At 37.9% G+C, this 25,203-nt stretch overlaps 1 protein-coding gene across 13 annotated transcripts in view; it reads left to right on the top strand.

Moving 5' to 3' along the window:
* The window catches only part of LOC148871115 (ubiquitin-protein ligase), an 87,229-nt gene extending 62,528 nt beyond the window's left edge, over positions 1-24,701 (top strand). For 6 of the 13 annotated variants that reach the window (XM_088973934.1, XM_088973927.1, XM_088973936.1 and 3 more), the window contains 5 exons: positions 3,592-3,636; positions 3,717-3,785; positions 22,940-23,204; positions 23,279-23,385; positions 23,502-24,104. In XM_088973934.1, the coding sequence (XP_088830060.1) occupies positions 3,592-3,636; positions 3,717-3,785; positions 22,940-23,113 (288 nt within the window). In that variant the 3' untranslated portion in view covers positions 23,114-23,204; positions 23,279-23,385; positions 23,502-24,104. Of the gene's footprint in view, positions 1-3,591; positions 3,637-3,716; positions 3,786-22,939; positions 23,205-23,278; positions 23,386-23,501; positions 24,105-24,146 lie in introns of those variants that run through there. The other 7 variants (XM_088973935.1, XM_088973928.1, XM_088973929.1 and 4 more) reach the window with 5 other exon arrangements.
* Positions 24,702-25,203: the final 502 nt, after the last annotated feature.

Raw genomic sequence — 25,203 nt, 5'->3', positions numbered from 1 at the left:
TGGTTGTTGTTGTTTTGTTCAAGATTTGTCTCCTACTCGTGGTAAACTTGATCATCGTATTATTCCCTGTGTTTTCTTAAGGTACCCTTCTTCTCAAAAGGGTTACTGGTGTTTTGATCATGTTTTCAAGAAGTATTATGTTTCTATGGATGTGTGCTTTGAGAGTGACCTCTTTTTCCTTGTTTCTCCTCAGGGGGAGAATAGGGTTGAAGAGAAACTAGTTTAGGTTCAGCTTCCTCCTCTTCTTGATCCTCCTCCGTTTCATGTTTTCTTTTGTCATCATAAGGGCCAGCTGAGTTCAAGAGTCATGGAGCATTTTGAAGTTGTACCACCAACATCATCAGATTCCTTGGGGGTGGATCCCACCCAACTAGGTATTCTTATTCCCATAGATATGCCTAACCCTATTGCCATTGATACTTCTATTGTTGATGACCTAGACATTCCTATTGCACAAAGAAAGGGAGTTAGGTCTTGCATCACTAAGCATTCTATTTCCCATTTTGTTTCCTATGAGAACATCTCACATTCTTTTCATGATTTCTTCTCTTTCATTGATAGTCTTTTTATCCCTAAGAATGTGGCAACAACTCTCTTAGTTCCTAAATGAACAGATGCAATGAAAGAAGAGATTAATGCTCTACATAAAAATGGTACATGGAATTGGTGGATCTTCCCAAAGGAAAGGAGCTGATAGGATGTAAGTGTTCATAGTGAAACACAAGGCTGATGGCACAATGGAAAGTTATAAAGTCCGCTTAGTGGCAAAAGGGTTTATTTAGGTGTATGGAGTGGGTTATGCTAAGACATTTTCCTCGACAATGAAGATGAATTCTATTAGAGTCCTCTTTTATCTAGTTGCTAACCTTGATTTTGATCTTCATCAGTTGGATATCAAATATTCCTTTTTGAATGGTGATCTTGTAGAAGAGGGGTACATGGTGCAAACCCCTAGTTTTTGTGCTCAAGGCAGTGAGTAGAAAGTGTGTAGGCTGAAGTAGTCCTTGTATGGTTTACAACAATCACCAAGGGCTTGGTTCAACATCATTTAGTTGTGCAACAGATAAGCTACATGCAGTGCCAGTCTGATCACACATTATTTGTAAAAAGAGGGAAGGTAAAATTGCAGCTCTGATAGTGTATGTTGATGACATAGTAACCACTAGTGATTGGAAAGCTGAAATTCAGAAGTTGAAGGAGTTCCTAGCACTCGGATTGAGGTGAATTATCTAGGTCCCTTATGGTGTTTTCATTTCTCAAAGGGAGTACATTCTAGATCTTTTATAAGATTCAAGGAAGCTAGGGGTGAAGCCAACTGACTCTCACATTGATCCAAATCACAGATTATGCGATTGTCACGGAGAGACTATTAAAGATGTAAAGTAATTCCAAAGATGTGTGGGGAGGCTCTTATATTTGTCCATGACCCGGTCGAATATTGCTTATGTCGTTGGTGTTCTTAGTCAGCTCATGCATGGCCCTAAGAAGACTCACTTGGTGGCAGTTTGAGAGGATCCTTAGGTATCTTAAGAAGTTTCCAAGGGCTTGTTTATTCATGGGCATTTGAAGGTTGAGGTGTATATAGATATTGACTACGCCAGATCAATTGATGACAGAAAATCCATTAGTGGTTATTGTACCTTTGTAGGTTGCTGAACCTGAGTACAGAACAATATCCCATGGAGGCTCTTATATCTGTCCATGACCCGGTCGAATATTGCTTATGTCGTGGGTGTTCTTAGTCAGTTCATGCATGGCCCTAAGAAGACTCACTTGGAGGCAGTTTGAGAGGATCCTTAGGTATCTTAAGAAGTTTCCAAGGGCTTGTTTATTCATGGGTATTTGAAGGTTGAGGTGTATATAGATATTGACTACGCCAGATCAATTGATGACAGAAAATCCATTATTGGTTATTGTATTTTTGTAGGTTGCTGAATCTGAGTACAGAGCAATATCCCATGGAGTGGTTGAGATTGTGGACAAAAAATTTTGTTGGGTGAACTGGGATTTACAGTTAATAGTCCCATGTTCTTGTATTGTGATAACAAGGCTGCCATCAACATTGTAGCCAACCCAGTCATTCATGATAAAACCAAACATATTGATAGGACAAACACCTTATCAGGGACAAACTTGTTAGTGGGGAAGTGTGTACTCTCTATGTCAGTTCTGAAGAATAGCTTGCGGACATATTCACAAAGGGCCTACATCATTTGCGGCATAATGATTTATGTGACAAGTTCGGCTTGATTGACATCTACGTCCCAACTTGAGGGGGAGTGTTACAACTGTATATGTTTAATTTTGGGTGCCGCAGGGGCACTTTTGTATTTTTATCTATTTATTTATTAATGTTGGGTCGCCCTAATATAAATACTAATGCTGGTGCCGCCAGCCTGTTTCTTTGGCTCCCTATCTCTCTTTCCTCTCTTCTTCTCTCCTCTCCACTCTCTTCTCTCTTCTTCCTGCTTACCTTTTATTGTTTTAGTTTAATAGCCTCATGAAAAATAATGGTATGAGCTGTAAAACCACAAACCAGATTACAACAGTGCCTCCATACTTGGGGAGTTTTCTAAGAACATCCATGACATTATCATTTCTCCACTGTTTTCCAAAATCATCTTCTTCCATGACATAATCCAGAAACAACATTCAACATTTCATATGCCTTTACTAAATACTCAACTAAGTCTTATCCACATTATATGAGGTTGGCTACATGAATCCTATTCCACTATTCTGCTTTATTCAATGCCACATCCATATGTCTTTACCAGGTTCATGGGATAATTTGGTCCCGTAAGTGCAAATGCCCATCTAAAGAATCATAAGATATATAGGAGCTTTATTATGGATATTTATTAATTAATTTAAAAATAAACTTTTACAATTTAGACAGACATCTGACCTATTTACACATTTAAGAAGCAGTTTTTAGGGTGCACACATAGGCAGTCTCATTGTATGTGTAAGATATGTACAACAGGCATCACTGACATAGAGCAACTAAAATGCATATAAGATTTAGGTTTATGTTTTAACCAGCAGTTTAGTGTGTAGGATTTTCTCCCACAGAATGACCTCTCAGATGGGAGAACTGAATTGTTCACATTACCCCTGCATCTATTTCTTTTTTCCTTTTTTTCCCTTTTGGAGGGGGTGTGGTGGGGTGAGGTGCTCTTAAACTCTTGTCTCTTTCTGTAAGTTGTATGTCAGATATGCATCTGAATCAAGGAAACTTGAGAAGAGAAAAAAACATTAGCTGGTTTTACTACTCAATTTGAGTTCTTTTCTTCCATTGTGCGTTCTTTTGAGACTATAGTTTTTACCTTGACTGCTGCAATTTTGTAGTTCTTCCTTGAAGAACTTAATTATTTAAGCTGACCAGTAGTTAATGTTTAAGATAACTTGTTGATTACTTCAGGATAATCTTACCACTCCTGAAATCTGTCTACCTGAAATATCAGGATCTAATGTAGCTTATAGCTTATATTATCAAAAATCAGTGATCCCAATCTTGTTTCAGTAGTGTCTGCCTCTTTCTTCCTCAACTTTTGACTGATTGATTGAATTGTCACCATCAAAATACAGGGCCGTGGAATCCAAAGGAACTTCATTGTTGATGCTGCTTCAAGGGTAAGGTTTGTTTGAAAACTTTTAGAAGGAAATTTAGCTTGGACAAATTATTACCTATCTTCCCTCTATGATATTTACAGTGGCCGATGCTCCGGAAAATAGCACTGGATCTTTGTGATGCAAATGAAGGCGGGTTTGATAGTCCAAGTGTAAGTTACAGAAGGCCTATACCCCTATATAGTGCCCATTTAAAACTAGAACAGTTTTCAACTACTGCACACTTCTTGTTCTTGAACAGTCATGGGATAGTTGCCATTTAGATATATTTAGCTAGAAATAAACTGTCATAGCTATTGGTACAGTTTCCTTCTTCTGGGAAGTCAGAGATGTCACTCATCCAAGTTTACATATTCCTAGTGTTTAAACCTTTTTGCCTTTTTTCTGAAAGATATGGATAGTCCTCAGGTTTATTTAACCTTTTCTTGTGTTTTAGCCTATGAGACTCGTAAACATGGATAGTTCATAGCATTAATCTATCTATACCATCTATAGAAGTGCAAATAGGTGTCCTTGGCTTCTGGAATTCTCATTGGACAACAAATGCCCCTCTAAAGTTTGAATTGAAAAATAAGTAAAGGCAAAATTGCTATTTTACATAGGGCTGGCAATCTTGACCCCAACCCATTTGACCCACCCAACCCACCCACCTTGGAATACCCACCCAATCTATTGATGGATCAATATGGGTCGAGCAATCCATTAGGGTCAGTGGAAAAGTGTTAGGGTGGGTTGGGTCGAGGGTACCCATTAGGGTCAGGATGGGTTGGGTCGCATGGGTCAAGATGGGTTGGATCAAAGTCAGCTCTATCTATACTCGCCAAATCTAAAAAAATGGAAGTTGTAGCAATTCGAACTCAAACCTCCTAGCGTGCCAACATCTCATTACACTTCCAAACCACTATGCCAAATTTCATTTTGAGAATAAAAGTGAAATAAAATAGATGTTAACTTTCGTGTTCACATGCAATTTTATACAAAAGCAATTTTATAAAGTAATTTTATGAAAAGAACTTTTACACAAAAGTACTTTTATAAACGTACTTTTACGAAAGTACTTTTACAAAAGCACTTTATGAAAGTACTTTTACGAAAACACTTTTATGAAAGCATAAAAGCACTTTTACATGAAAGCACTTTTATTAAAGTAATTTTATGAAAACACTTTATGAAAGCATAAAAGTACTTTTGTAAAAGTACTTTTACACAAGCACTTTTACACGAACGCACTTTTACGAAAGCATAAAAGTACTTTTATATAAGCACTTTTACACAAGCACTTTTATAAAAGTACTTTTATGAATGCATAAAAGCACTTAAGTGCTTTTATGAAAGTACTTCTATTAAAGCACTTTTATAGAAGTACTTTTGTAGGTACTTTCACAAAAGTACTTTTGCGAAAGCACTTTTGTAAGTGCTTTTCTGAAAGTACTTTTATGAAAGCCTTTTTATAGTATTTTTGTAGTACTTTCATAAAAGTACTTTTGCGAAAGCACTTTTATAAAAGTTATGCATTTTTTGTACTTTTTTGGTATTTTCTGCATTTTTGCAATTTTTTGGCATTTCTCTACCTTTTCTAAAATTTTCTGGTATTTTTTGCATATTTTCTGATTTTTTTCTGCAAAACTTCTGAATTTTCTATAATTTTTTAGTATTTTTCGTAAATTTTGTATTTTTCTATATTTTTGTTTTTTTGTATTTTCTGCAATTTTTCTTCAAATTTCTGCATTTATCTACAATTTTTGCATTTTCGGGTATACAGGTTGACCTGACTCATTTTTGTCACGTGACAGTCTTGAGAGAGATTATTCTCTCAAAATTTATTATTTTGCGTGTACGGGCCGTCTTGACCCATTTTTGTATTTATAAGAGGGTAGGTGGGTTAGTATGGATGAGGGTGGTTAAAGGTCAATATGGATGGATCAAGTGGGTCAATATGGGTGGGTCAGGGTGGGTTATGACCCTTTAACTAGGATTGATGATGGGTCATGGTGGGTTGGTGGGTCAATATGGGTGGGTTGATATTCAACCCTTACCCAACCCAACTCAACCCATCCATTTGCCACCCCTAATTTTACATATTCATTTAGTGCTTATTTGATAAAAAGACACAAAAGTACTTTTGTTCAATAATTGGAAAACATACCATAGGTCTATAACAAAAATGTCATTTTACATTTTTCATTTAATGCTTATCTATACCATTATTAAAAGTATGAATAATGGTGTGGAACTATTGTTTGACTAAATTATCCCAATATTTTAATTTGGTCTTTGTCTAATTTTAAGGATGCAAATGTAATTTGAAAAACTACTTTTCCCCTCATTCAAATCCCTCTCTTTAAGTCTCATATTTAAAGTATTAACTCCCATTAACATTCATTGAATCCTATTTTTGACTAGAATACCCCTATTTTTGAATTCGGTCCTTCTCTAGTTGTGAAGGCATAGAATGTAATTTGAAGTACTACATTTCTCCTCATTCAATTCCTTCTCATGCAGTCTTATCTTAGGGTATTAACTCCCATTCTTTTATTGAATCCTATATTTAAGATATTATTTCTACAAAATAAAAACAAATAAATTCTATCAATTAAATCTAGATCCAATGCTTTTAACAATATAAAATACATATTTTTTAAAATTTACCCAAAAATGGAACCATTTTTCTATCATGGTGGTGAGTAAGCAATTCAACCATTTGGGACAAGTGGGCTAATTCATGATGTCATAATTAAATAAAAAACTCTTAAAATATAAATAAATAACAATTATAGAAAAATTGGGCACATCTCTAATGTTATATATATATATATATTGAAGAAAATAAATGTGATAAATAATAATTATTTTTATTGATGTTGGAATGAAATATAAATTTAAAACCAATCCGAAAATAATTTTTTTTTGTTGTGGCAGGTCAACAATTCAACCTTTATGTGTCAACCCTTGATATTATAATTAAATAAAAAATGGAAAAATATAAAAACATAAAAAACATTATGGGACAATACAAAAATTTGTAAATAACATTTAGGCACTAATCTAATATTTTATATTAATCATATTAAAGAAAAATAAGTGTGATAAGTAATAGTTACTTTATTGATGTTGGAAATAAAAGATGAAATTTAAAACCAACCCAAAAATGAAATTCGTTTCCTAGTGGTAGGTCAATAGTTCAACCTTTGGAGTCATATGTGTCAACCATTGATTTCATAATTAAATAATAAAAATTAAAAAAAAAAGATAAAAATACAAAAAATATGAAAAAGATAGAAATTCTGTAGAAAATATTTGAACATATCTCTAATTTTACATTAATCATATTAAAAATTAGACACAATAAACAAGAATTGTTTTTAACTTTTTATTGATGATATAAATAAAATACAAAATTCAAAACTAACCCAAAAGTGAAATTGTTTTCTTGTTTGGTGGTAGGTCAATTCAACTTTTCAAGTGAACTGTGTCAACTCGTGAAGTTATCATCAAATAATAAATTTTAAAAAGATAAAAACACAAAAATATACAAAATATGTAGAAAACACTTGGTCATATCTCTATATTAATGAACCATAATAAGTGTGACAAATAAGAATAATCTTTATAGGCATAAAAATAATAAAAAATTTGTAGAAAATTTTGGAAGCATATTATATACTATTATCATCATCACAAAATTTGTCACGTGCAACGCATGTAAACACATACTAGTACTTTATATAAAATGGTATATTTTAACCAAGGTTTTAAAATGTCAGTTTTGGTGGAATATCAACCACTTGAAAATTAGAAATGTGTTGGAAGTATTAGAAATTATGTAGATTTGTTGTAAAAATTTTATAACATTGTACATATTAACTTATGAAAATATTTGTTAATATTTTTTGAAATTATAAGGGGGCCTATTCTTTTGAATAATTGCATTATTATAAAGTGATAAACATATAATTTTAAAGAGATTACACCATTTGAAGATTGATGTGGACAGAAAAGCAAGATATATACAACATTTCAAATGTACAACAATACAAGCTGAAAACAATAAAAAAGTCGGATTCTTAGGGATTTCAGATACTTGAATTAGAACTCCTGGAACAGTTCTATTACAGTAAAAATGGCGTCAAGTTGGTCTCTTGCACTGACACGCAGCAATAGAGGGATCGAAAGGCACCAAATGGGTAGATTCCTCAAACAAGAGAGAGAGAACCAAAAAGACCTCTACAAAATCCTCCTTCCTCTCTTTTATAAGACTCAATGGCTTGCTAGAGAATCCAACCAATATAGTTACACATAAGCCCCTAGAATGCCACTGACCAGAACATGAATTATAAAATGATGGAAATAGCCCTGGTCCCACATTGGCAACTTGAAAACAACTATTTGGGATCCTACTTAAAAATTGTGAATAAACCCTAGTTGATTCTAAGTCAAAGTAGAGAAGAAGAAAGAAGAAAGAAAAGAGAAAGAAGAAGGAGAGGAGAAGAGTATTCGGCTAGACTAGAAGAGAGAATGTTAAAAATCATTCTCCTAGCCGACCCACTTGACTTTTATTCATAAAACTTGAGTTACAAGAAAGACAATTTTGTCCCTCATAGAAGATGGGACACATAACTTAAACTCAGATACAATAGACCTTTCACTTTCAAGAAGATACACCAGAATGACCAAAATACCCCTGACTCGAGTATTCTAACAAAAACAAACAAGTTTAGAACATTTTTACATCATTTTTTCTTTTTTTTCGTTTCTCTTTCTCTTTTTTTATTCTTCTTTATTCTCCTTTTTTGTTGGGCTCATCAAAGATGGTCACTTTTTGGAATGCAAGTTTTTCAACCAAGGTTCCCGGGTGAAAATTTTTCTTAGAGGCCATCACTAACGAGTGAGTAAGAAAGCTAAAGTGGTGTGGAGCTGTATCATTTGCTGTATGTTGGACCATCTGGAAAGAAAGGAACAGAAGAGTGTTTGAAGATAAGCAGTGGAAGATTGTGGCAGCCATTGGAAAGTCGGTTGTAGATTGGGTGCTTATGTTACCTGAAATTGCCCTAGTCTGCCTTTCAGAACTAGGGGCTAATATTTGGGTTGTACTTGAATTACAAAACTGTAATTCTGAAAACTTTCTTTGATTGTTTTGCTCAGTGTTTCCTCAACATCTGAATGATTGTAATCATCTTCTTTTTATTTTTAAAGAAAATTTTTCTGTTTATTGTAAAAAGAAAAAAAGAACATTGTTTCCAGAGAACACCCAGCATGAGCATGAGAAGACACATCAGGATCCATGATCATGAGAGTTTGGGAAAAGTTTTAGTGTGGGCTTCAAACTTGATGCAACCCTCCTTTGTCCTGTCTCGGGACTGGTGGTGTAAGACAAACTCACACAGAGTTATTGCATTAATATAATTAGCAACACAAAACTTGTTGAAAACAATTTAATAGTTTTTACTGCACTGGGGAATATGTCAAGCCTTATTTGATGTCAATACCAGAAATGGAAATTTGTTGTGGAGTGGAAGCATTAGGAAATACTTGCAAATTTTAAACCATGGTTTTTACAGTACATACTATAACAAATCTGTATGTGTTTAGAAATCTAAATAAATTTGGTAAGATATAAATATTGAGAAATGACACTAGTTTCAAAATAACTGGACATAAACATGATCATAGTTGTCAAGGTGTCACCTAGGTGGGTTACAAGGTGCCTGCCTATGCAACAAAAATCACAAGACAGGTGCCATATTATGATATCATTACTATGGCTGTATCCTATTAGTATGTATAATGTCGAAGTCGATGGAAATGTCGCTTGACAAAATATAGGACATATGTCAGAAATATTGGAAATGTCAAGGGGAAAATATTGTAAAAATTAGAGACAGGAAGAAGAAAAATATTGTATCCTATTAGTATGTATAAACACAGTGGCTAATGGTGGGAAGAAGAAAATTCATATTTGAAAATTGGTGCTTGATGGAGTAACAATCACATATCCAAATGAGATAGGTGGGGCCTTTATGGAGCATTTCAAATCCATCTTTAGGAAACCCCTGAAATCCTGAATGAGAGAGTGTGGCTCCAAGGTCTTGAGTGGACTAGATTACCAATTGATATCAATAATTGGTTGAAGTGGAGTTTTGAGTTGGAGGAAATTAAGGAGGCTGTTTTTTCTATGGATAGGTTTAACCAAGGCACTAGGGCTGGACGGTTTCACAATGGCTTTCTACCAAGATTGTTGGGACATTTTGAGAGGCATCACGAATCCAGGTCTACATTCAACTTTTATTGCTTTGGTGCCCAAGAAGGTTGATGCAGCCCATCCTTGTGAGTTTAGGCCAATTAGTTTGGTGACTAGCTTATACAAAATAATAGCCAAGGTTCTGTCTTTAAGAATTAGGTTAATCCTCCCTTTAATCATTTCACCTAACCAAGGGGCCTTTGTGATGAATAGGCAAATCACTGATCAAATCCTATTTGCTAATGGAAGTGTGGAGGGAATGAAAAAGTAGGAAAGAAAGGATTAATTTGTAAGTTGGGTTTGAAAAAGAAAAAAAGCCTGACTTGGTGGACTGGTTATTCTTGTTGGAAGTTATGTGGAGTTTTGGGTTTTGGGTTAAGATGGTGCAAGTGGATAATGGGGTTATTAGGTCTTGCCATTACTTTCTCTTGGTGAACGGAACAATGGTGGCTTTCTTTCCAGCTCTAAGAGGAATTAAGCAAGGGGACCCCCTCCTCCTTTATCTTTAGTTGTTGAGGTCCTTGGGAAATTAATCTCTAAGGTGGATTCACAAGGATTAGTTATGGGGTGGAAAGTAGGTCGTGATGGGATACCAATTACACACTTGCAATTTGCAAATGATACAATCATGTTTTGTGAAAGAGGGAATAAGAGGTTGATTAGGAATCTTAAGTTAACAATCCAACTTTTTGAACAGATCTCCAATTTTAAAGTGAATTTTAAGAAGAGTTGTATGGTGGGTATAAATATGGATGAGAGGAGATGTCAGAATGTGGAAATATTTTGGGATGTGGGCTTTCTCAATGGCCAATGAAATACTTGGGCCTACGTCTAGGGGATAATCCAAGAAAGAGTAGCTTATGAGATCCTATAGTTGAGAGATTTGCTAAAAACCTTGCCTCTTGGAAGAAGAGGTACTTGTCTTTAGGGGGAAGGATCACTTTGATAAGGTCCACATAAGCAAACCTGCCTATTTATTACATGTTAGTGTTCAAGATGCTAGTAGAGTGTGGGGAGAAAATTGGAAAGATTGATGAGGGATTTTTTGTGGGAGCCAGGGGGAGGAGAAGAGGGACCATAGAGTTAGCTAGGAACTGGTTTGTAGGAGTAAGGAGTCTGGTGGCCTAGGGTTACTTAGGTAACTTATTGGAAAGGAATGTGGCTTTACTGGGTAAAAATGGTTGTGGAGATTACCTGCGGATAAAGATAAACTATGGGCAAAACTGGTTATAAGCATTCATGAGCTTCTGGCCAATGGTTGGGATGCTAGAGTGCACTATAGGGCTATTGGTGCCTCCCCTTGGAAGGCCATTCATGTTGTTCTGCCTTTTGTTCTTGCCTTTTGTCAGGTATGATCTTTGTTTTGGGACCAACATAAAATTCTGGGTACAAATTTGGGTGGAGAGCCTTTCTCTGAAAGATAAATTTCCTTGTATGTTTGCCTTCTTGAGATACAAAGATGAGTCTGTGTCTACCTTGTTCCCTCACGCTTAAGAAGTGGCTTTAATTGGGCTTTGGGTTTGCGAAGGGATGTAAGGGATCTAGAGCTAAATGATGTCTTGGATTTGCTTCAGGTCCTTGAAGGGGTTTTTGTGGATCCATCTTGCTCTAACAGTTATACCTGGACTATCTCCTTTGATGTTTTCTCTTGTGCCTCGTTTTTCAAGGCTCTAAACCAGCTCTCTATTAGTTTGGGTTGTCCTTTTCCTATTAAGGAGGTTTGGTGTAAACCTATTCACCCAAGGATTGGAGGCTTTTATTGAGAGGTCTTCCTAATACTTGTGTGATCTTATCCAATTAAAAAGACCCAAGTGGTGCTTATCCCCAAATTGGTGTACTCTCTATATGGCTAATGGAGAAACTTGCCTTCACTTATTAATCTCCTACCTCTTTGTTAAAACTGTTTGGGAATGATTTTTCTCACTGTTTGGGTGTAGGTGGAATTGCCCACCTAACATGCAAAGCCTGTGTACTTCTACCTTCTTTGGATGGCCTAAAAAAAAAGGAAGAGTGTTGTGGAGATGTACAAGGGCTGTGGTGAGTTGAAATATTTGGGAAGAATGAAACTCTAGAATATTTCCAGATATGGAAAGAAGCAAAGAGTCAATTATTGAGACCATCCTGATTGGGGCGGTTCATTGGGTCAAAACACTGAAGCTATTTGCTGACTTTCTTCAGTTGATATTATGAAGAACTGGAAGGAAGTGGCTTCTTCTGACTCACATCAGGCCAAGTTGAGGCCTTTATGGTTTCCCCCACTTAATGATTATATTAAGTTAAATTTTAATGGAAGTAGTGCAGGTAATCGAGGTCCTTCCAGTATTGGAGGGGTATTTAGAAATAAGGAAAGCAAAGTCATTGGCATATATCAGGTCCAATTAGTGTAGGAGACTCCTTAAGAGCTGAGATACTGGCTGTGATGGAGGAAGTGCAAAAGGCAAAGGATATGAATGTGAAAAAGCTGATTATAGAAGGTGATTCAAAGTTGGTAGTGAATTGGCTGCAAAAGGAGGGGAGTGGTTTCTGGATATTCAGAGGTGAGGAGAAGAAATCCAAGTGGCTAACTCAGGATATGGAGGCGAAGGTTTGTTGTGTTAAAAGAACTGCTAATGCTTTTGCTGATGCTCTAGCAAAACAAGGGGTGGAAAGGAATCATGTTTTGGGCACAATTGTAATCTGTAATTTGTTTTTCCGGTGAGGAGAGTTAAGAAAGGGTTTTTTTATCAATCACAGAAATCTTCATTGAATTCGATTAAGAATGTTGAAATAATTTAGTTATTTGTGTTAGGGTCTGTTTGGCTAGTTAAAGCCTTTTTTTTATTTTCTGTTATTGTACTTCACTTACAGTAGGGGCACAGGTGTCTTTTCCCTTCTTATTTCTGTCGTCCTATATAATATAATAGAAGCTGGTGCCGCCAGCACTGTTCCATTGCTCCAAACCTTTTCTTCTTCTCTTCTCTTTTTCCTCATTTTTCAATCGGATTTATTGCCAAGATGGTATCAGAGCAAGGTTGTTGAATCTGGGCGACCAAGTTTTCTCTTCAAGTTGCTGAATCTGGGCGGAACAGAGGATTGAATCTGGGCTGATCAAATCAGATCCGCAACTGGTACAACCCAAAAGTTTTTTTTTTTTCTTTTATTTCTTTCCTTGGTCGTGTACCAAGTGGAGAACAAATGAATCCAAACCACTGAATGTCGGCAGACTTTTGTGAGGGTTATACCTCTTTTATTTGTTGGATCGTGTGATCCTGTACCTATGAAAAGGTGATTGTAGGTCACAGATGACCTGTTTTCTCTGCTCGTTAGTCTGATTTCATGTGCGTTAGGATCTCTCTTATTGATTAATGCTGTGGAACTTACTGGAAAACCAGTAGACTGGGACTGTTCTTCATGCAGATCTGAAAATCAGTCTCGTCATAGTTCTTTGGAAATTGGTGCTGTTTTTTGTGCTCACATTAAGTCTAGAACTGAATTGTTGTGTGTGGAGTTTTTGTCGGTACAAGGGGGGATCCTAAGTTGAGAGTTTAGATAAAAAAACTCTGTGTTTACCATGCCGTCTGAGAATTCTGCTACTTCAAAGATTTCAGGGAGCCACAATGGAGTGAGTGGGGGAATGGATATGAATTTCCCCATGGCTGTTATTCCCTTTGATAGTCTGAACTACCTTGAGTGGTCTAGGGGAATAAAGCTCTACATCACTGCTAGGGGGAAAATAGGATACATCAATGGGAGAGTGAAGGAACCGAAGAACGGTAGTGCTGAATATGATAGGTGGAACCAAGAGAATAGTATGGTGATGTCATGGCTCTTGGTTTCCATGCTGCCACAGGTAAGGAAGACATTTATGTGGGCTGAAACTGCTTGTGAGATATGGGAACAAGCAAAGTCCACCTATTCAGAGCAGAGACACTATGCCAAGAACCAACTGCAAGCTGAATCCTCTACTTGCAAGCAGGGGGAGAGGAGTCTCTCGATGTACTATTCTGATTCGACATCGATATGGAAAGAACTTGATCACTACCAGAATGTGAATTGGAAGTGTGATGAAGATTCAAAGGCATATAAGTCACTTGTATCTCAGCAACGTGTCTTTGCCTTTCTCCTAGGGCTGAATCCTTCATATGAGTCCATCAGGGTGCAGATCTTGGGTAGTAAAGACTTGCCATCAGTTCAGGAGGTGTATGCCTTAGTGCAGTCAGAAGAGAGTAGAAGAAGTGTGATGAATTGTGCAGAGGGGGAGTCAGTTGCCCTAGCTGTCTGGGGAAATTTAGATACAAATGTCGGAGGTGCTTTTAAGAAAGGTGATTCTTAGAAGAGAACAAATGATAAGAGTAAATTTTGGTGCACTCACTGCCAGAAGACAAGACACACCAAAGATACATGTTGGGATCTCCATGGAAAACCTAAATGGGCACAGGATTTGGGTAAGAAGTCAACACCTGATCAAGGCAAGAAACCAAATCAACAGAATCAGAACAAGTATAACTCAGCTAATATGGTATCTCAAGAGACTAGTCCATTGGTAACTTAGGAGAGGCATCCCAGTTCTGACCCTAAGGAAGAAATTATCAACTCCTTTCGTGACCATTTGGAATTGTATGGTAGGACTTTTCGCCAGATGGATTTTGGTCCTACTCCCTCTACCTCTTTCGTGACCATCTCATATCACTGATTCTCCTTGGGTTATTGACTCCGAAGCTTCAAACCACATGACCGGTAAGTCAAATTTATTTCAGACATATAACCTTCTCTCTAGGAGAGATAAGGTAAGACTAGCTAATGGTTCTTTCTCTACCATGGCTGGCCAAGGCACCATACCTCTCCCACTCGGCCTTACCCTTTCTAATGTATTGCATATTCCAAATTACCCATAAATTTGTTGTCCATTAGTAGTATTACTCACTCCTTGAACTGTTCAGTCACTTTCTTTCCGTCTTCATGTGTGTTTCAGGATTTGACCTCGGGGAAGACGATTGGTAGAGGAAGCATGGTGGATGGTCTCTACGTGTTGGATAACAAACCTAGTCTTGTGGCTACAGAGTCCACAAGTTCGTCCAGTGAGAGTCAAGCCTATTTATGGCACAGTTGGCTTGGTCATCTTTCTTTTGAGTCATTAAAAGTTATGTTCCCAAAGTTGTTTGAGTCCTTGTCAGTGAGTCAGTTACAGTGTCAGACATGTCAATTGAGTAAACATTTTAAAAGTTCTTTTCCTTTGAGAAATAAAAATCTGAATTTCCATTTCATATTGTTTATTCTGATGTTTGGGGCCCTGTTACTCTACCTACTGAGGCTGGATATAAGTACTCCATTACCTTGATTGATGATTACTCTAAATACACTTGGGTTTACCCTATGCGATCTAGAGATGAAGTGCCAAAAATTGTGAAAGACTTTCAACACATGGTATTCACTCAGTTCCAAACTGAAATCCATATCTTCCAGTCGGACAATGCGAAGGAATACTTCCATAGTGATCTCATGGAGTTTTTTGCTTCGAGTGGGTCACTTCAACGAAGCTCTTGTGCTAGGACACCCCAATAAAACGGTCTTGCTAAACGAAAGAACCATCACCTTCTCGAAGTAGCTCGTGGCATATTAATTCATATGAATGTGCCAAAATGTTTTTGGATGGATGTAGTTCTGTGTGCTACATACATCATCAACAGTATGCCATCTCGGCTACTAGAGTATAAGGCTCCACATCAGCTTTTGTTTCCTATAGCTCCGTTGTCCACCACTCCGATGCGTGTTTTTGGGTATCGTTGCTTTGTCCATAACTTGTCCCCTACTTGAGGTAAGTTTGATCCTTGGGCTATTCCTTGCGTTTTCCTTGGTTACCCATTATCTCAAAAGGGGTATTGTTGCTATGATTCTACCTCTCGCAAGTACTATGTCTCCATCGATGTATCATTTTTTGAGAATCAATCTTTCTTCTCGGTTTCTCCTCATGGGGAGAGTAGGGTTGAGGAGAAATAGGCGGCTCAAACTCAACTACCTCTTCTACCCAATTCTCCGTTCTATGTCTTTCATTGCCGCCATAAAAGACAACAAAGTTCAAGAGCCGTGGAACCTGACATTATGCAACCAACATCATCAGATTCGCCAGAGGCAGATCCTTCTCATCAACCAGGTACACTTGCTCCTATTGATATGCCTGTTCCTCTCAATATTGATTCCCCTGTCATTAATGATCTTGATGTTCCTATTGCTAAGAGAAAGGGTGCTAGATCTTGTACTACTAATCGTCCTATGATCACATTTCACCTTTCACCTTTGATCACATTTCACCTTCATTCACCTTCATTCCGTGCATTCCTCTCTTCTGTGGACAGTGTCCCCATTCCTAAGAATGTGGTAGAAGTTTTATCCAAACCTGAATGGGCAGATGCAATGTAGGAAGAAATTGATGCATTACACAAAAATGACACTTGGGAGTTGGTGGATCTTCCTGAAGGGAAGGAACCAGTGGATTGCAAGTGGGTGTTCACAGTGAAACACAAGGCTGATGGAACTGTTGAAAGGTACAAGGCTAGACTGGTAGCAAGAGGTTTTACACAGGTATATGGAGTGGACTATGCAGAGACTTTTGCTCCAATAGCCAAGATGAAGTCTATTAGGATTCTTCTTTCATTGGCAGCAAATCTTGACTGGGAACTTCGCCAGTTGGACATAAAAAATGCTTTCTTGAATGATGACTTGGAAGAGGAAGTGTACATGATCCAATCTCCGGGTTTTTGTGCCAAAGGTAGTGAACAGAAAGTGTGCAGGTTAAAAGAATCTTTATATGGGTTGAAACAATCATCTCGGGCCTGGTTTAGTAAGTTCCACTCGGCAGTTCAATAGATGGGGTTCAAACAATGCCAGTCAGATCACATTCTATTTGTGAAAAAAGGTGAAGGGAAAATTGCAGCTCTAATTGTGTATGTGGATGACATTGTGATCATAGGAGATTGGGAGGCTGAAATACAGAGACTAAAAAAATTCTTAGCCACTCAATTTAAGGTGAAAGATCTAGGCCCCTTACGTTATTTCCTTGGAATTGAAGTTGCCTGCTCTCACAAGGGCATCTTATTTCCCAATGGAAATATGTACTAGATCTACTCGAAGATACAGGCAAGTTGGGGGTAAAACCAATTGACTCACCAATTGAATCTAATCATTAGCTGGGAGACAGTCAGGGAGAGTTTTTGAAAGATGTGAAGGAGTTCCAGAGACTTGTAGGGAGACTCTTGTATTTGTCTATGACCAGGCCTGATATTGCTTATGCAATGGGTGTCCTTAGTCAGTTCATGCACAATCCTAGGACAACTCACTTTGAAGCTGCAGAGAGGATCCTTAGATACCTCAAGAAGTTTCCCGGAGCTGGTTTGTTGTTCCAGAAACATGGACACTTAAAGGTGGAAGTATATACTGATGCTGATTGGGCAGGGGTAGTTGATGGTCGAAAGTCTACCAGTGGGTATTGTGACTTTGTAGGAGGAAACCTGGTCACATGGAAAAGTAAAAAACAAAGTGTGGTGGCTAGATTTAGTGTTGAAGCAGAATATAGAGCGATGTCTCATGGGGTTGCTGAAATCATGTGGATAAGAAATCTGTTAGGTGAATTGGGTTTTACAGTGAGCAACCCTATGTCACTCTACTGTGACAATAAAGCTGCCATCAATATTGCTGCTAATCCAGTCCTGCATGATAGGACGAAACACATTGAAGTGGACAAGCATTTTGTTAGAGAGAAACTTGTAAATGGAGAAGTGTGTACTCCATATGTCAGCTCAGAAGAACAACTTGCATATATCTTCACCAAAGGTCTTCATCATGTGCGGCACAATGATTTGTGTGACAAGTTGGGCATGATTAACATCTATGCTCCAACTTGAGGGGGAGTATTGAAATAATTTGGTTATTTTGTTAGGGTCTGTTTGGCTAGTTAAAGCCTTTTCTATTTTCTGTTATTGTATTTCACTTACAGCAGGGGCACAAGTGTCTTTTCCCTTCTTATTTTTGTTGCCCTATATAATATAATAGAAGCTGGCGCCACCGGCACTGTTCCATTGCTCCAAACCTTTTCTTCTTCCTTTCTTTCTTCTTCTCTTCTCTCTTCTTCCCTTCTCTTCTCTTCTTCCTCATTTTTCAATCGGATTTATTGCCAAGAATGAAAATATTACAAATAAGCGGAGGGAGGTAAACTATCTTAACTTCCCCATAAACAAAGAAAAGAAAAAGTGTAGAGTTAGAAATAAGGCCCAAAAAAGAATCCCTATTCACCCCTTGCTTAGCTAGCCCATTAGCATAGGAATTTGTAGTTCTTTTCACCTAGTTATACTTTATCTGAACATCCTTGCCAACCAGTTGAACGTTTTCCTCTCATTGCTGTATTTCCACATTCCAGGCTTATCTTCCTTTAACCAATTTACCACTACCTTCGAATCATCTTCAATAATCAGCCTCCTAATATTCAGGTCTCTTGCCCGTTGAATCCCTTCCAAGGCTGCTAAAATCTCATCCCTAAGAGAGTCACCCTCACCAATTGGGCTAGAGAAAAGGCCTAAGGCATTCCCTTCCTCATTTCTGAAAATTCCCCCAATACCTAATAGCCTTGGATTCCCAATGCTACTGCAATCAAAATTCAACTTTATATAAACCAGCAGGAGGGGGAACCCAAGGACTTATGGCCCTTTTAACCTGGGCATAAGCCGTAGAACTTTCTTTTCTTTCCATCTTCTTCACAAATCATCTGCAGTAAAGTCTGGAAACAGGTCTAGGAGTTTCTTTCTTCCCACAACTCTATTAAGTTCTCAGCATTCCTCTCCTTATCTAAAAAAATCCAAGAGTTTCTTTCTTCCCACAAGGACCAACACACAACTGCCCTAATACTCCTCCACTTATCTCCCTTCTTTTCACCGGCCAACTGAAAAAGGATGGAGAGAACAAACTCTGTACATTCAGTGCAAGGCTCCAACTACACCCAAAAAGGGATAAAGCCCAATCCCAAACAACTTTTTCATAATGGCAAGACACTAATAAGTAGTACCTATTCTCCTCATTTGCTTTGCAAAGAATACACTTGTGCGGGGATAAACAAGTCTTGGGTCTTTTTCTTTGAAGAAGATCATCAATGTTGATTCTTTCTATGAAAGATTCTCAACAAACACTTCCATCCTGAGGAGGGATAGGCTTGCACCATATCTCTTTAACAGGGAAAGACATCCCGAGGGAAGTAGATTGTTGGGTTAGGGTTTTAAAGAAAGAAACACAAGAGTAAGAGCCTGAGGGGGAGGGGGTCCAAATTCTACAATCTTCCTTCTGAGGATCCAGAAAAACATTTTCAAGCAATGCCAAAAGGGACATAGTGTTTTCTAAATCTATATACCTAACCACCCTTCTCAAGTTCGGATTCCACCCATAACCAGAGGTTGCATATGAGGGGACTATAAAAGATGAAAAGGGCACATTCTGTAGATCAAAGAGAGCATACAAAAAGGGGAACTGGATCATCAAAGGAGAGTCCCCTACTCAAGTTTGTTCCTAGAATTTGGTAAGGTTACCTGACTTCAAGTCATACCTGGTTCATTGGGAGAAAACTGGAAGAAGGTTATGGATGGCTTTCCAAGGAGAGGTGCTTGTAGTCCTTTACATGATTCCAGTATCCCAACCATTGTCCTCCATCCAATGAATGCTAGCCACTATCTTTGCCCACAATTTATCCCTTTTTAAAGGAAATCTCCATAACCACTTCCCCAATAATGCCATATTCCTTTTCCTAATATTCCCAATCCCCAATCCTCCTTGCTTCTTGCTTCTAATCACCACTTCCCATCCCACCCTATGGTCCCTCCTTTCCTCTCCTGGCTCCCACAAAAAGTCCCTCATCAACTTTTCCAACCTATTAGTTACCTGAGAGGGGATCTTAAACACTGACAGAAAGTAAACAGGTAGGTTGGTTAGGGTTGACCTAATTAGTGTGATCGTCCCCCTTAAGGAGAGAGAGTTCTTCCAAGAAGCAAGCCTTTTCTCAAATCTCTCCACCACTGGGTCCCAAAACCTTCATTTCCTGGGGTTATCTCCTAGTGGAAAGCCCAAGTAACTCATTGGCCAATTTGAAGTTGCACATCCCATAATATATGCACACTCCCTAACTTCCCTTTCCTCCATGTTTACTCCCACTAAACAACTTTTCTCAAAATTCACCTTAAGGTTAGACATTTGCTAAAAAAAGTTGTATAACCAATTTCAGACTTTGTATCCAATTCATATTCCCACCTTCAAAGAATAATTTTGTATCATCCGCATATTGCAAGTGTGTGAGTGGTATCTCCTCCCTTCCTAATCTCCACCCCCTTAATAGATTTTTTGAGTCAACTTTGTGAATCAATCTCCCTAAAACATCTGCAATCAATATAAACAAGAAGGGAGAAAGTGGGCCTCCTTGTCTTATCCCTCTCAATATTTGGAAAAAGTCCACCACTATCCCATTTATCAACACTGAGTAATGACAACTCCTCAAACATCCTTTTACGCATTTACACTATCTGTCCCCAAAACCAAAGTTACTCATCACTTTTAGCAAAAAGGATCAATCCACCAAGTCGTAAGCCTTTTCTAGGTCCAGTTTACAAACCATTCCTTTTTTCTTTGATTTTTTGAAGGCCTATACACTCTTATTTGCAGTTAGGATTTGGTCTGAGATTTTTCTTCCCTTCACAAAGGCTCCCTAGTTAGGTTCAACAATAGTGGGGAGAACTTGCTTAATCCTGAGAGACAACACTTTTGCAGTTATTTTGAACAGACTGTTGATCAAGCTGATTGGTCTAAAGTTTTTTGGATGTGTAGCATCTCTTCTTTGGTACCAAAGCAATAAAAGTGGAATTCAGCCCCAGATTAATTATCCCCCTGCTGTGGAACTCTTCAATCACTAATACTAGATCCTTCTCCAAGATTTCCCAACAGTTCTGATAGAATGCCATTGTGAACCCATCTGGACCGAGAACCTTTGTTCTATCCATTGAAAACACTGCCTTCTTTATTTCCTCAACTTCAAACTTCCTTTCTAACCACTCCCTACATTCTGACCCCATATTTGGCCACTCCAATCCCTCTAACCACACCCTCTCATTTAGTAGTCATCTAAATATAGATTTGAAATGGTCTACAAAGGCCCCTATTATATCTGCTGGATGTGAAATGGTTGATCCCTCAACTTCCAACTTGGATATAAAATTTTTTCTTTTTCTTCCATTTGCCATGGTGTGGAAGAACCTAGTGTTGCCATCCCCCTCCTTTAACCATTTGCAATGGGATTTTTGTCTCCAACTAATTTCCTCCTTATGCAAGTGATCCTCCAATTGTTTTCTCAAGACCCATCTTTTCTCCTTGTCCCCTTCTCCCATCTTTTCTTTCTTCTAATCTGCCAAACTCCAATAGGTTCCACTATTTAATCCTAAGTTTCAAGTATTGGGGTTTCTTATGGAATTTCACTCCTTCCCATTCCACTGGGGGGTTACATTGTTCCAACCATTCTTTGACTTTCTTGATAAAGCCCGGATGGGTTAGCCACATGTTCTCAAATCTGAAGGGAGCAGGCCCATTACTCCTTAAATCTTCCTTGCAAATCATTATGGGCCAATGGTCGGAAGTAAGTCTAGGGAGTGTTCTAGAGTTAATATTCCCCCAATGTTCTTTCCAATCAGTCAAGAAGAGGAACCTATCCAACATAGAGCAAATTGGGTTCGATTGGAGATTGGACTAGGTAAAGTTATTGTGCAAGTGGGGGATCTCTTTAAGCTCAAAAACTTCCACAAATTGATTAAATTTCCTCATACTTGTCGTCACCCTTTGCTTAGTGTTATTGGTTTCTTCTGAGAACCTCACCGTATTAAAATCCCCTCCAACACACCATGGTCCTTCCCATAAGCCCCTGATGTCTCCCAATTCTTCCCACATATTCTTTCTCGCCCTGTAATCATTGGGGCCATATACATTGGTTAGCACCCATTCAAACACATCCTCCACCTGCTTGAATTTCAAAGAGACTGAATGGTTTCCTACTAATTCCTCAATCCCCTCTAGTACATCTTCTTTCCACAAAGTCACTATCCCTCCAGAAGCCCCCCATGAAGGAGCAGCCACTCACTTAATCCCCCTAGCTCTCCAAATTCCATCCGTTTGGACTCCTGGGTTAATACCACATCAGGATTGGCCTTCCTTATCACTTCTTTAATTGTTGCTCTTTTTCTTGCACTCCCCAATCCCCTGACATTCCAACTATAATTTCATTTCAACCTCTTCTCTTGTGTAATTTCCTTATTAATTATAAATGTAATTTTGTTATTGATCAAAAATAATGATTCTACTTTCTCTGACTTATGATACGATTATGATTTTCACAACATTGGTCTAGGATCTTAGGAAATGGAGAGTTGTATCCCTGTTCCCTTATCCCCATCCATGTTGGAACTGTAAATAAGCATCATAAGTTCTAGTATATCCTTACATGTTTCTTTATTGCTTATGAATCTCACTATATATGAACAGTGTTGGAAAGGCTTTACTTGACATCTGTGCTAGGCATAGAAGACATTGTCCACTTTTTGAATTACATATATAATATGTTACCTTCTTTCACACTATTTCTAAATTCCAATGATTTCATTTGCACTTAAAAATTAAAAGAAAAAGAATATTTGCTGAGATAAAATCATTTTAGTTGCACTTAAAAAATACAGCTGTAGGATTGCTCATACAATCAAAACTAACGGCCTGGATTAGCCTTAACCATTAAGGTCTGTATTTTATTGGCATCTCATAAAAAATACTGCTATAGGCTCATTGATGTAATCAAAAGTTCAAAACCAATGGGCTGCTTGGAAACATGGAAATGACTAAAGCACCAAAGCATGGTTAGTCAAATGCACAATCATTTATTTATTTAGAATACAGTGGTGAACCAATTTCAGTTGCCAAGTCTGGAGTTAGAGAACCAGAAAAGGATGACTATAATGTAGGTTCTGCATGTTTATCAAATTTAGTTGCCCTATAATGAGGATACTAATTGGTCTTTGTTTTCACTAGTATGCTGGCAGGTTTTCCTTGAACACTGTTAGAATAGCGAAGTGTAAGCAACAGAGATGTTCATTGGACTTCCAATGTTTTGAAAATTGTAGAAAGTCAGTTCATAAGGAGACCATAGTATTGGAATGGAACAGCAAAGGACTCAAAACAACAATTGTGAAAGAGAGAGTATAGTAGATAAAGCATGGAAGAGATTCATTTAGCTGACAGCCTGACATAGCAGTGTCTTGTTGGGTCTTGGGTGACCTGTGATGGAGGTTATTAGGTAATGGAGTTCTTGAATTTTCATCAGTTTCATTTGTACCATACAGACAGAAACTATTAAACTGAGACTTTCAGATTTTTTAATTGGTGAGTGGGGAAACAGAACATGCACATGGACTCCTGTTCTAGAACTATCCAATCTGAGCTTCACAGTTCTGGCCAAATGCACCCTTATGTACAAGGCAAGTTTCTTTTTTTGCTTTACTGCATTATTTTATAAAAATATATTAGATAGAATTGTTTCATAGATATTGATATATAGTGCTCTTCTGTGGTTGTTTTTTAATTGTGTTTACAGAAAAGTGCAGTCCTATTTGAACCTTAGTTGGCTGGCTAGGTTGGACTTGTTCAAGGAAGAAATTGACTGCTTATAAAAGCTGGTAGCATGCATGTTAAACTTGTTGAGCAGAACCTGTAACTGAACTGTACAGGTTTCAGTGAGCTAATCAAGGGCCGGTATGAATATTAAGGGTTTCAATGCTTCCATGTGGCCAATCATTTCTATAAATGGCATGTTGAGCCTGGATTTTCCATGATGAACTTGGATGGTTCTCCAAGTGTCCTATGCCAAATAGAGCTCAAGTTGTGGAGAGTCCTCTGTCTATTGGCAAATCATTGAAATGGTGGATAAGGAAATATAGTGGAGGAAAACAATCTAATTACTTGCAAGGAATGCTCTGATCCTAATAGTGTATCCTATATTATTTTTCTCTTACAGAAATAGATAAGCAAGGAAAATTACGTTTTGAGCCTAGTTAAAATTTCCTTTATTGACTTTTGTTCTAGAGAAACCTACCTCAGTATGACTTTCCTGCTCTCCTGATTTTTCTTTTTTATTTATATCTGCTCTTCCATGTGACTGCACCCGAATATCTGAGCTAATCTCAGCTATAATTCTTCTCATCTGGTTCAAAGTATTCATTATTGTGTGGCTTTGCAACAGATTTAGATAATGTGCCAGTTGTGTGTCAAGTTCATGTAGCTGAAGGCTTTGCAACGCTATCTTTTGAGGTGCCTATGTTAACCACTGAAGAATGCGATTATATTCTCAATTAGAGCACTTGATTTGGTTGTGTACAAGGCAAACACTTGACCAAATAATTGCCAGAACAGACCAAATAGTAGAATTCCAAGTTCTACCGTGTTGTCTTTTGTCTGCTGGGCAAGGCACCTGGTAGCACTTAGCAGTTAGCAGATATAGGTTTTTATTGTTGCAAATTTGATGTTATTCATTCTGAATTTGGGAGGAAACTGAAAAAATATTGATGTAATTTAGTTTGGAAAAAAATCCAATGTAATATTGTCAGATTTGTAAAATATGAAATTACAGTGATTGAACCAGGAAAAAAAATACAGGACTCACAATCCTTCTATGTACAAGTAGACGCACAATGCATCTGGAATTCCTTTGGTTGTGCCAAAGACCAAGTTTCAGAAAGAGTGCATGTGCATATGGTGCTTTCCTACAAAATACAAATCAGTCACAAGTCTTGGATAATTCTTTCTTCATGGGGTTGGGCTGTTTACATTTCTTCATCAGGTTCATGACTCGACAAGGGATTTATCTGCTAGCATGTCCAGCATCTTGCCATGGTGGATGGTGTCTTTATCTTCAAGACATGAATGGATTTTTATGAGCATTATGATACATAATACCGATCCTTTTACAAGGAAGATCTTTAGCCGGTCTAAGTATAGTAATGCTGAATTGCTGATGGACTGGTAAGCAATCTCAGGCTGGCCCATTGCCAATTTGTCACAACACCAGGTAACAGCGGAGTCCGGTTTGGCTCCCCACTGAGCAGACCCCACGCGCGCCCCACTGCATCTCAGTGTGCATTGGGAATGTCTCCTCTACTTGTCATGGGGAGATGTTCCCATTGAACTGGGATGTGCTATGGGCACGTTCTGTGGGGGGCCAATGCAATCACATAATGACTGGATTTGCTCAGAATGCACCTCACACGAACCTCAGCATGTGGCAACCGTGCAATGGGAAC

The sequence above is a fragment of the Nelumbo lutea genome, chromosome 2 (assembly GCF_056320005.1).
Source record: "Nelumbo lutea isolate HS-2025 chromosome 2, American lotus-T2T, whole genome shotgun sequence".
Lineage (NCBI taxonomy): Eukaryota > Viridiplantae > Streptophyta > Magnoliopsida > Proteales > Nelumbonaceae > Nelumbo > Nelumbo lutea.
The sequence above is the reverse complement of the archived record's forward strand: the minus strand, read 5'-3'. Positions and strand labels throughout refer to the sequence as shown.